Source organism: Hyperolius riggenbachi, chromosome 1 (assembly GCF_040937935.1).
Source record: "Hyperolius riggenbachi isolate aHypRig1 chromosome 1, aHypRig1.pri, whole genome shotgun sequence".
Classification (NCBI taxonomy): Eukaryota; Metazoa; Chordata; class Amphibia; order Anura; family Hyperoliidae; genus Hyperolius; species Hyperolius riggenbachi.
This window is the reverse complement of record NC_090646.1, coordinates 456,806,478-456,819,328: the sequence shown is the minus strand read 5'-3', so window position 1 is coordinate 456,819,328 and position 12,851 is coordinate 456,806,478. Positions and strand designations below refer to the sequence as shown.

The window sequence follows — 12,851 nt, the reverse complement described above, 5'->3', positions numbered from 1 at the left end:
TACCGGGGCTGATCGCAGCTGAATGGCAGATCGTGGGAGGACAGTGTGGGACTCAGACGTGTTCATGGGGCGGGAGGAAGCCCCGGGTAAGTATCAAATCTGTAGCTAGCGACGTCTCTGGTACACTAAGCATTTTCTAGTTCTAATAGATGCAATTCTAAATGCGCTGCGGCAGGGTATTTATAGTTGACAGCTCTAATCTCTTAGAGATGACTGCAGATATAATTTTTGCATGTTCTTTTTCTTTTCAACAGCCATAATCTGAAGATGAATTGTGTTTACACCTTAAGTATTGTATAAAAACACAGAAACCAGACAGTAAAGTCAACCATGTTTATTAATGGCACATTATAAAGTCTTAGAAAGAAACATTTTTTTGTAGAAAAGTACAAATAACAAATAGTAAAAAAAAAAAAAGTAAATGCATACTTAAATTGTATTGGCCAGACCAGACACCTTGTACGTGGAAGAACAAGGAACATGTTCAAAGACAATTGTATACATTGATCAGCCAGAACATTAGAAACACTGTGACATGAATAACATTAATCAACTCCTTACAATTACATCTGTGAATGGGTTTAGATCAGGAGTGTCAAACTCAAATACAAAGTGGGCTGAAATTGATCAGTTTGACAAATTCACAGGCCAACCTCAATGTCTAATGGCCACCTCCCTTATAAAGTTCCCTGGTGTCTAATCCCCCCCCCCCATACAATTCTGTGGTGCCTGGTGGACCTCCTACCTTCCCTATACATTTCCCTGGTGTCTAGTGGTCCTCCCTCCCTTTTCAATACAGTTCCATGGTATCTAGTGGTCCTCCCTTCCTTATACAGTTCTTTGGTGTTTAGTGGTCCTCCCCTATACAGTTACCTGGTGTCTAGTGCTTTCTCCCTCCCTCCCTCCCCATATGGCTTCCTTGGTGATCTAGTGCTTCGCCTCCAATATAGATTCCCTGGTGGTCAAGAGAGGGGGACAAACATAATGTAAAGTGGGGAAATCACTTGCGGGATTGGCTTACAGTAATGACAGGGTCAGGAGCCAATGAAATTGGCTCCTGACTGGCTTACAGAGCTCTCCCGTCATATAGACGGAAGTGCAAGTGAATTGCGATGATAGAACGGCGCGATCAACAGGACCACGCAACGGCAATGTTTGAAATCTACATCTTGTCAGAGCCTCAATCAGAACGTAGATTTCAACCACGCTGGTCCAGAAGCGGTTAATGTTTTGGCTGATCAGTAGATCTGACATGTAAACATTTGAGGTCTGTATGTCCTGGCTACCGACAATTTGCCAGTGCTGCTGGCAGAAGTACTGGTGGTTCCACCTTTTATGCATGAGTTAATTTTTGTGAGCACTGATGATCTCAATTGTTCATATACACAATACATTATTCTATTGCACAGTTATAGTGTAACTATGGTGATATTTTGTTTATACTACTGAAAGTTTGCGATTGTCATCCCTTATTTATTATACAGTAAAGGCTCATTCACACCTAAAATTGCTAAGCGCTAGTGTTTTTCTGCATGTGATTGTTCCACGATTTAACGTAGAAAAAAAAATCACTGGACAAATTTGCGTTTTTGGAGCACTAGCGATTAGCGGTTCTATACATGCTAATTGCGATAGCTCCAGAATCGCCGGCAAAACGCTGCAGGTAACACATTTGCGAATAGCGATAATCACAAAACGCACAGTGAGAGCACTGCCATAGGCTACAATAGCATAAGTGTTTTTAAACGCTAGAGTTTTGTGATTAGCAGGATTCGCGTGATTCCCACTTGAGTGTGAATGGGCCCTAAGGCGTAACATGCTGGAGCTTTATAAATAAATTCATTAAAGCATATTTAAAGAGAGGGATATGGAGGCTGACATTAATTTCCCTTTAAACAAAGCCAAATGTAGAAAGGAGGCTGGCACCACCAGAAGTAGAAAAGTAAAAATTAGCTCTTTATTGATCAGTCATAAAATGATAGCATGGTCAAAAATAAGGCTTTGGCCTTTAAACAAAGCAAATTGCCTGGCAGTCCTGCTCAGACTCTGCCTCAAAGGGCTCATTCACGCTACAGAACACATGCATGAATGTGATTTTGTATATGCATTGCCAAAGCATGGAATTTGTATGTGGTGCATTGGAAGCGCAGACGTAGGCGGCCGCAAACCTAATAGAACCCGTTGCAAAAACCGTGTTTCATGTGATAAAATGTTTCCAGATGCATTACATCGCAATGCGCAGGAACACACAGCTGTACGTTGACCGGTAGTGCAAAAGTCTTATGTGCAAAACCGACCGAGCAGTACATAGTGTGAACGAAGTCGCTGCTTAAAATTTACCTGAGACTGGGGACATAAATCATTTATGTTGCCCTGGGGCTTCCTCCAGCCCCCTCCGGCCTTATCGCTCCCTTGCCGCTGCCTTCAGCAGCCTCTGCAACTGGCCCTGGTAAGTCACCCAGTCGGCGTAGGCGCAGTCCGGCTGTGCATGATCCATCGCGGTCCTTTGGCCGGGAGTGTTCTGCGAGGAAGCCCCAGGTATGCATACATTTTTTTTATAGTCCCCGTGTCTCAGGTTTGCTTTAAGCATGCAGATCAGGTGCTCTGACTGAAGTCCGACTGGATTAGCCACATGCTTTGTTTCAGATTTGTGATTCAGCCACCATATCCCTCGCTTTAGGTTACATTTGTTTCTAGAATTGTTGAAACAGCAGTTTTGTTTTTTACTTCAAATAGTTGTACTGTTTTATTTTTGTACAAAAGACAAAACAATTGAAATTAATAGCTTATTTTGTATATCTGAAATATCAATAGAGATAGTCACTGAGAATCGAACTGTTCCATCTTGTATGCATGCAGATTTAAAGTTATGGTAAACTTAGAAAAGTAAACCCTCTGGGGGATACTTACCTTGGGAGGAGGAAGCCTCTGGATTCTAATGAGGCTTCCTCCTCCGTCCCGGCTATTCAGCGCTGGAAGCCCCCATAACCTCAGCCAACAAGGATGTCAGCTGTGGCTCCAGGGCAGTAGCGCCTGCAATATTTTCCTTCCCTGGCTCTGGCGCAGTAACAGTTTTCCGATCGAGCTCAGATGGAAACAGCTGAGCCCTCTACAATAGAGCTGACCCGATCAGCTATTTCTGCTTGAACCCAATTGGAAACCTGCTACTGCGTCGGAGCTGGATCGTAGTAGGTAAATATTTTACCTCTCCGGTGTTCGAGGCCTTCCAGCGCTGGATCGCCGGGATGGAGGAGGACGGGGGAAGACTCATTAGGATCCAGAGGCAAGTATCCCCAAGAGGGTTTTTTTTTTTTACTTACAGATTTTCTTTAATGCAAACTGTATGCAACATAGTGTTGGGCCAATAGAGATCTTCAGGAAGTGCACTTGATTGGCCCAATTCCAAGCTGCAAACCATTTGCATTAACTCTGTGTACAGGTCTCACTGGGCAGAGGCTGTAATATTTAAAAAAAAAAAAAATCTCTTGAAAACCAGCCTGCGTGCAAGCTAGAACTATTAGCATCTCATCTCTAGTCATGTCTGCCGCAGCACATATTTGTCAAACACAATGCAATTCATGGTGAATCTACTAGCACTGAATAATCACTATGCTGAATAATATTCCAATAGTGTTTATCACATGCAAAACAAAGGTACTTTTCCAATGCAAGAGGCGTCCCCTGACTTCCGCAGACTGGTCATTGCTGGCTGGATATGTTGAAAACCATGTTACTGTTATTTCATGCCAGAGCTCACTCCTGCTCTGCCTACTCTCTCCATGGAGCAAAACAGGCTGCTCCACAGAGAGCTAAGCAGTGTTTTTTTATGGTTAGTTTTGAACAAAGGGGGAGGGTAAAACCCTTATGGTCCTTTCACACTGAGGCCCATACGCAATTATTTTTTTCTCCTGAGTTATCTCCTAGGAGAAAATTTTCATATTCTCTTTAAAATAACATTGAAGCATTTTACAACTTAAAAAGTACCCAAACGTTGGTGAAAAAGTACCATTAATATTATTTTGAGTATTGTTTTGTTTGCTGGTGGTTTATAAGGCATTTTATAACAAGGTGTAAAGAGATCACCAAGGAGAAAATGGGAATTGCATATGGACCTGAATTTGATGAGTTCCATCCCAATGGACAATATCACATTGCAATGCAATGATATTTGTATGGTACGTTTACATAGGGCAGTGCTTTCCAACTGGAGGGTCACACTCGCTTGCCTGGACAATTTTTTGTGTCAGTAACACTTCTTTGACAGGTCCACCTCTTGTTTGCACTTAGCTCTGCCCCCCGAAGCTGGGACATTGATGCTCTGCCCCCTACAGCCGAAAAATCTGGTGCTAGCCATGCCCCCTGCCCATGAAGTTGGACAGCACTGACATAAGGTGTGGTTCAGCAGGTCCTGTCAAGAGTAACACAGAGCTTGCTGTGCATTTACCAGACAATGTGCATGTTTACAGTGGCAATGAAACATACTTTCAGTGCACTGTATGCTTTGCTGTATGGAACGGTGTATGGAACCGTTGTGTTGCAATGGTATCACAACGCAACAGGCATTCCCACTGCATGAGAGTCCCCATTGCAGAGATTTCTCCACACTTTGCCTCTGTGACAGCTCAAAGACACAAGGAACAGCATTTGGGATTTCGATCTTCAATGAATACAATCAGCTGTGAGATTTCACTTCCCTTTGTGGATCTCTCCTTTAATTTGTTCTTGTGTGTCTGGGAAAAGAAGTGAGAGTACATTTTTGCCTGGACAGGTGTCCCACCATATGGCAGTGATCCTTCTTAAGGAAAAGGCAAACTGCTATAATTTATGTTTGTTGGATTGCTGTTGTGTCCCTCTTAGCGGGAGGACTCCTGCCACTCTGCCCTCCCCTACCTATAGCTGGTACTTGGCAATGCTCCTCGGAACTGCCGGTCATCCAATGTAAACCCCAGTATGGATAAAGAATAAATACTACAACCTACTACAGTCTTAAAATCACAGTATCAGTAGCTGAAGATAGTTCAATCACATTAAATTGGAAAAGTATAGGAAATGTGTGTCTCCTTACTCTGATGTTTCATTGCCTATAAGTATGTAAACGGATTTGTAATTCAGGAAATTAAATTGTGCAATGTTAAAACCACCATTATTTGCCCTATTATTCTGCCACACTAAAGTGCAAATATGTGCTGTACCCAGGTATATGCAATAGTTCTCAACAGGAGTTCTTAAGTTAATTTGAAGCAAGATAGAATAGTAAAGTAGTACTGCTCTAGTTTATATTTGGAAAAAAGACATTAAACTAAATTTTGGACGGGCCTGTGGATCAGGATTCACATTTTGTTTTCCTACCCATTTTCTTGGTCATGCTTTGCCAAACATTATTCCTCTTTGTTGTCCTGTTGCACTTCGTCTTCTGTAGAAGGTTGTTCATTAGATGGAACATCTTCCTCTTTAGTACCTGTGCTTTGCTCAGCAGCTCCATCTTGTGTGTCTCGTTCTTCCTCTACAGCAACATCAGTTTCTTCTGTAACTTTGGCCTGATCTTCAGCTACTTCTTCACTTTTAGTCTGCTCCTCAGCTCCTACCTCTACAGCTTGCTGCTCATCATCTGTTTTCCCCTCTTGCTCTTTAGACTGCTCCTCACTTCCTTCCTGTGTTTTGTCTACATCTTCAGATTGTTCAACATCATTTTTTTGCTCCTCATTTGTAGTCTGCTCCTTGCCTATTTCCTTTTCATTTGTGGCCTGCTTATCATCTATTTTTTCCTTATCATCATCTTTAGGCTGTTCTTCACTGCCTTCTTTTGCCTCCCCTGCATCTTCAGCTTTTGTCTCACCTACCTCCTCTTTCTCGCTATCAACTTTAGGCTGTTCCTCTCCTCCTTCCTGTATATCTTCTTTGGTCTGCTCCTCAGCTTCTTCCTTTACCTCCACTCCATCTGTGGGCTGTTCACCTTCTTTTTGTTCACTTCCTGTGGACTGCTGATTGTCTCCTTTTTGCTCACCACCTGTGGACTGTTCATTGTCTCCTTTTTGCTCACTACCTGTGGACTGTTCATTGTCTCCTTTTTGCTCACCTCCTGTGGACTGTTCATTGTCTCCTTTTTGCTCAACATCTGCAGACTGTTCATTTCCTCCTTCTTTTTGCTCACCACCTATGGACTGTTCATTGTCTCCTTTTTGCTCACCATCTGCGGACTGCTCACTTTCTCCTTTTTGCTCACCATCTGCAGACTGCTCACTGTCTCCTTTTTGCTCACCATCTGCAGACTGCTCACTGTCTCCTTTTTGCTCACCATCTGCAGACTGCTCTCTGTCTCCTTTTTGCTCACCATCTGCAGACTGCTCACTGTCTCCTTTTTGCTCACCATCTGCAGACTGCTCACTGTCTCCTTTTTGCTCACCATCTGCAGACTGCTCACTGTCTCCTTTTTGCTCACCATCTGCAGATTGCTCACCGTCTCCTTCTTTTTGCTCACCATCTGCAGACTGCTCATTCTCTCCTTCCTTTTTGTTATCACTGTCTTTGGACTGTTCTTCATCATCCTTTTCATCATTGCCATCTTTGGTCTGCTCATCATCATCTTTTTTATCATCATCATCTTTTGACTGTTCGTCATCGCCATCCTTTTTGTCATCACCATCTCTTGACTGGTCACCGCTGCCATCCTTTTTGTCATCCCTGTCTCTGGACTGGTCACCACCACTATCTTTTTTGTCATCACCATCTTTTGCTTGTTCACCACTGTCATCCTTTTTATCATCACTATCTTTTGACTGCTCACCACCACCATCCTCCTTTTTACCAGCATCTTTAGATTGCTCGCCATCACCATCTTTCTTGTCATCACTTCCTTTAGAATTTTCGCCACCATCCTTTTTGTCATCAGCATCTTTGGGCTGTCCACCTGCTATACTCCCTAACATTTGTTGTATCTGTTCTTCTGTACGATCTATAGAATTTTGCTTTTCATTTTGAATATGATTGTTGTCATTAAGTTCTTGAACACTGCAAGATAGTAAACAAAAAGTGAGTAAAGATTTTTTGCTAAACTATTTTTATTATTACAAATTTTAAATCATTTTATTACCTGGGACTTATCCGTAAAATGCCATTAAGAAGGTTCAGCTGCTCTAATAAAGTCTCAATGCCCGGAGGAATAATCTGCATAAAGATGACAAGATATGATATGTTAATACATGATGTATAAATATTGCCTTTTACAGAATCATCAATTTCAATACTATATAATGCAGTAATTAATAACTTTTTACCTGGTCAAGCAAAAGCAAGTTGAGGTCCAATATGTTAGTTGTTGTGGAGAAGATGCAAAAACATACACTATATTGGCTAAAATTTTGGAACAGCCCTCCAAATCATTGAACTCAGCTGTTCCAATCACTTCCATAGCCATGGATTACAAAATCATCCAGGCATGTAGACCACACACGTGTGTGAAAGAATGGTTCACAGGAGTTCAGTGAATTACTGCATGGTAAGTATTAGGATGCCGCTTGTGTAATAAGCCCATTCGTGATATTTCCCCACTACTAAATATTCCTCGGTCAACTGTTAGTGGTATTACAGTTTAACAAAGTGGAACTAATTAGGAACAGCAGTACAAAGTGGTAAGTTATGTAAAATCAGAGCAAGGTCAGTGCACACTGAGGTGCACATTATCCAGAAGTTGCTAACTTTCTGCAGAAAGTGGCTGGGGTATTATGTTCTGGGTTAGTTTTCAGGAGATGGACTTAGCCCCTTATTTTCAGTGAAAGAAACTATGAATGCACCAAGATATCCTAGACATTTAAAAAAATGTCATGCTCTCAACTTTGTGAAAATAGTTCGGGAATGGCTCCTTCCTGTTCCAACACGACTGTGCACCAGTGCACAAAGCAAGGTCCATAAAGACATGGATGAGCAAGTTTGGTGTGGAGGAACATGACTGACTTACACAGGGCCCTGACCTCAACCTAACAGAACAAATTTGGGATAAAATGGAGTGCAGAGTGTGGCCAGGTGTGTAAAGGCTGGCATCCCAATACTTCCAGCAATATAGTGTACTTTTTGTCAAAATAATAAAAGCTTCTTTAGGAATACCTGCTATCTGACGGGAAATTGCATGGTGTGTACCAGGCATAACATCTATCAGCAGAAAGTTTTTTTGAATACAACTCCAAACAAAGGAAGCCCAGTCTACAAGATTGGCATGATTACCTGAACATGAGGTAAGCTGGCAAGTGTTCCACTTTTATATCTACAAGATAGGCATAGTTACCTGAACATGAGGCAAGGTGGCAATTGATCCACTTTTGTAGATCTCGTTCATGGTTCTTTGTAGATTCACAGCTTGTTGTGTAACATGTTTTAAGTAAGCCGAACTCTCTCTTGTCCGTTCATGACAATCCCCAAGCTAAAAGTAATAACAAAAAAAGGCATGCAGTCATTAATTGATTATCTCTACAGCTTGTCAAGGGATAAATGTATAAAACACCCAACATGGTAAAGTGTAATGTAAACAGATACCTATAGTTTATAGTATAAGAGCACTTACAAGATGCTCTTATGAAATAAGCTCTTATGAAATAAGCCCCAGGCGCTGCAAAAAAAGTTAGGAATAGGAATACTATCGATACCCAAGTGTTCTAAAATGACAGTGTGCAAATAATGTCTAAGTAGCTGTGTAAACATTTTCCTACTTTTCATGTTAAATATCAGAGGCAAAAGCTGTAATTTATTGAGGGTAGGATTTAGCTATATTGGGACAAATCAATTGCAGAAGGGGTGTCTGCTTCAATGCACAGCCAGAGTTGCATATCAGACTACAGAAAGCAAATATCAAACATATCAAACTCTGAAAGCAAAAACAGTATGAAAAGCTGTGACAATTAGTTACATTTCCTCTGCTCTCTTCAGACACTTCAGTCAGAAACACAGGACACAGGAGCTGCAGCTGTTGGGAGCTCTCTCTCTGTCACACCCAGAGTTACACAGAATTAACTGATCAAGTGTGAGGGGAATTTCCCCTCTCCTCATGGCTCAGTCAGCCGTCAGTTTTGGCGTCAGTAAACTTTGAATGTATATTTATAACAGTAAACAAAGAAGTTGCTACTAAAATGTACACACCAGTACTGAGCAGCACTTCCCAAACAATTCCTGTGTCAATTGAAAAAAATATGTAAATCGATAGTATTCCTTTAATGAGAATACTTAGGATGTACCACTCCTTAGGGCTCTTTCACATCAGAGCTTGCGTTGGAGAACGCTCAGGGCTCTTTCACATTAGGGCAGATTTTCTGCGTTTCAACGCAAAGGATAAAGTTTGCGTTACCCAAGGTGAAATGAAAGTCCATAGACTTTCATTTTAGCTTTCACATATAACGCAGCCTTTTTGTGCGTTGCGTTCCACTGCACCCAGGCGCAGTTTTTTGGCCAACGCTAGCTTTATGCGTTACAATGTTAGTCAATGTAAAACGCACACTATGCGCGTTTTTAATCCGTTAACGCAGGCAATCAGTCCCAGAATGCAACAGAGGAACAATGTAGAAAGTTGAAAACTAAAAGAAAAAAAAATTACCTGCGTTTTTCTATGTGCAGTAACGCATTGAAAACGGATTAAAAACGCACACTCACTGCAGTGCAACGCATATCAAAACGCAGTAAAAGGCATACAACAAAACGTATGCTTTGAGCGTTCTCCAACGCAAGCTCTGATGTGAAAGAGCCCTCAAAGCATACGTTTTGTTGTATGCCTTTTACTGCGTTTTGATATGCGTTGCACTGCAGTGAGTGTGCGTTTTTAATCCGTTTTCAATGCGTTACTGCACATAGAAAAACGCAGGTAATTTTTTTTTCTTTTAGTTTTCAACTTTCTACATTGTTCCTCTGTTGCATTCTGGGACTGATTGCCTGCGTTAACGGATTAAAAACGCGCATAGTGTGCGTTTTACATTGACTAACATTGTAACGCATAAAGCTAGCGTTGGCCAAAAAACTGCGCCTGGGTGCAGTGGAACGCAACGCACAAAAAGGCTGCGTTATATGTGAAAGCTAAAATGAAAGTCTATGGACTTTCATTTCACCTTGGGTAACGCAAACTTTATCCTTTGCGTTGAAACGCAGAAAATCTGCCCTAATGTGAAAGAGCCCTAAGACATGCATGTTTAAGATTTATCACAGTCCCATGTCAACCATTGTTAGGAATTAGCCACTGTATCACTATAGCAACTTTTAATACCTTTGGTGAAGATATGGCTTATGACCACAGAGACTAAGGGCCCGTTTCCACTATCGCGAATCCGCATGCGGGCAACGCATGCGGATTCGCACAGTCAGTACAAGTGGATGGGACTGTTTCCACTTGTGCGTTTCCCCGCACGTTTTTCTGTGCAGAAAAAATCTGCAGGGTAGGGGCCTCAGAATTCGCCTGTGTGTGGAATGCAGGCGAATCGCACGCAATGTATTTAATAGGGAAATCGCATGCGTTTTCCCCATGCGTTTTTTGCCGCGATTTCGCATGCGATTTCGCATAGGTACCCATGTTAATTCACACAGGCAGTGACATGGTTAAAATCGCATACAGCCTTACCTATGCGAAATCGCGGCAAAAAACGCATGCGGAATCGCACCCGCATGCGATTTGCCTGCGGTGATTCGCCGGCGATTTCGTAACGCTATAGTGGAAACGGGCCCTAAGGCTAGGTTCACTTTAGAGCCAAAATCGTCTGTGACTATGTTGTGGCTGTGGTGCAGTGTGGACCTAGCCTAGTAGCTGTAGCCACCAACATTACATTTACTCGAAAAATTAGAATATTGTGCAAAAGTCCATTTATTTCAGTAATTTAACTTAAAAGGTGAAAATAATACAATAAATAGACTCATTACATGGAAAGCAAGATATTTCAAGCCTTTATTTGTTATCATTTTGATGATTATGGCTTAAAGCCAATGAAAACCCCCAAAACAGAATCTCAGACTATTGGAAGATTGTAAAAATGTTCAATATTCTAGGCTCAAAGTGCAAGGCTCTAATCAGATAATTAATCCAAAACACCTGCAAAGGATTCCTATTTTATATAATAGCTTCACCTTTTAGGCTGAACTACTGAAATAAACGGACTTTTGCACGACATTCAAATTTTTCGAGCTTCACCTGTACTTACGGCAGGCAGCAAGGGACAGCAACATTCCTTCTCCTAACTGCAAGGAATCTTAGTAAAATATCAATTGTATTTATTTCTACAGTATTCAAGGTGGAGTCTATTAATAATGGACTGTCATGATCGCTGCTGCAGCAGGTATTGCTGGAAGTAGTAGTGCTGCAGCTCAGGCAGTTCTGATCTCTTTCCATGCAAGCTGCATAGCTTTGTCTGCCTTTCCCTGCTGTCAGCTTGTGACTGATTATCATTCACCTGTGTGGGAATCTGCATGTCTGCTCCCATTGGATGACCTCAGTATAAAGATCTGCTTCCTGCAGGACTCCTCGGGTTTTCATAGCTTCAGTTTAAGCCTGTCTTGCTGTTGCTTCAGCCCCCGATCGTGTTTCTTGTTCTAAAGATACTTTGCTGGTTTTGCATCATATGGTTCATTGCCCATATATATGCATACCAGCACGTTTATTATTTTCCTTGTATTCGTGTTACGTTGATACATCAGTGACGCTGATATATACGTACACGAACTGTTTATATCCTGTGTTCAGTTTGTCAGTTCCAGCACGTTTTGGTGGTTGCGCGTATCGTGATCACCCGTGCTGAGCTAGTTATCCTGTTCCTGGTCCTGTTGGTGGATTGCGTTCATCTCTGCGAGGAGATAACGAATCCTTCTGAATCCTGTCCTGTTACCGTTTGTGGATTGCATTCATCTCTGCGAAGAGATAGCGAATCCTTCTGAGTCCTGTTCCCTGTATCGTTCCAGTCCTAAGTCAGTGTTCCTGCTTATGTCATATATCGGTTCATTGCCGATATATACATATGTTAGTCAGACGTTACAAATAGTTTCATTGATAGCTGTAATTGTAATACGCTAGGAAATCATACTTCTTGTATATTTATCTGTTACGTTCATCTATCTTGATCCTGCTATTTCCTGACTATCCTGTCCTGTCTTTGTGAGGCACGCCATCGCCGCTACGCATTGGCTGCCTCATTCCAGTCTGTCTTGTTGTGGACGCTTGCTGTCACTGAGTAGCGGCTAGCTAGCAAGCGTTCATTCTGTCTACCTGTCCTGATCTCCTCAGTTCTGGTTTATGCGCTCAGCGCTACTTTGCGCTGAGACGTTATAGCGAAAGCATTGTTTGTGGCTGTCGGATCTGCACCGGCTCTGTGCGCCACAATCTCCTTTTGGAGTCAGTCCTCCCCTCCACTATACTAGGGATAGCCTGTTTCCCTGTGCTAGTGTGTGTACCTCCTCCACGTCAGCTCATGCGTTGCATGCTGACTGTGGAGAATACACCACCAAGCCTTACATTATGAAAACCCCATTACCAATCCCTATTGTGGGGGGGATTTCCAGAAATTATGACACTGTTTGTCAGGGGTCCTGCTCCTTTAAAAAAATTGAAAAGCTTGGTCCTGAACTTACAGACAAATTTATATCAGAATTGGTTAAAGTTCTGGCCAATCCCGACTTTCGGGCTTCTGCAATTTCTACCTGGTCTGATTGGATCGTTTGTGCTCTTTTTAAGGGCAAACTTTTTGATTGGGCAATCGATGTCTTAGATCACACTCAGTTTAGACAAAGTCCTTTGCAATTTATAGCTTTTGTAATTCACAATTGGTTGCGCATAGATCCATTGCCTTTTCCTCTGAGATTCTGCCATTAACAATTGGTTGCGCATAGATCCATTGCCT

General features: G+C 42.1%; 1 protein-coding gene across 1 annotated transcript in view; it reads right to left on the bottom strand.

The window, feature by feature from the left end:
* Positions 1-3,302: 3,302 nt before the first annotated feature.
* LOC137525207 (clustered mitochondria protein homolog) overlaps positions 3,303-12,851 on the bottom strand; it is a 139,219-nt gene continuing 129,670 nt past the window's right edge. Inside the window, exons 28-30 of the mRNA XM_068246198.1 lie at positions 8,279-8,413; positions 7,091-7,164; positions 3,303-7,008 (exon numbers count right to left, since the gene is read on the bottom strand). Of these exons, the coding sequence (XP_068102299.1) occupies positions 5,379-7,008; positions 7,091-7,164; positions 8,279-8,413 (1,839 nt within the window). The 3' untranslated portion in view covers positions 3,303-5,378. The remainder of the gene's footprint in view (positions 7,009-7,090; positions 7,165-8,278; positions 8,414-12,851) is intronic.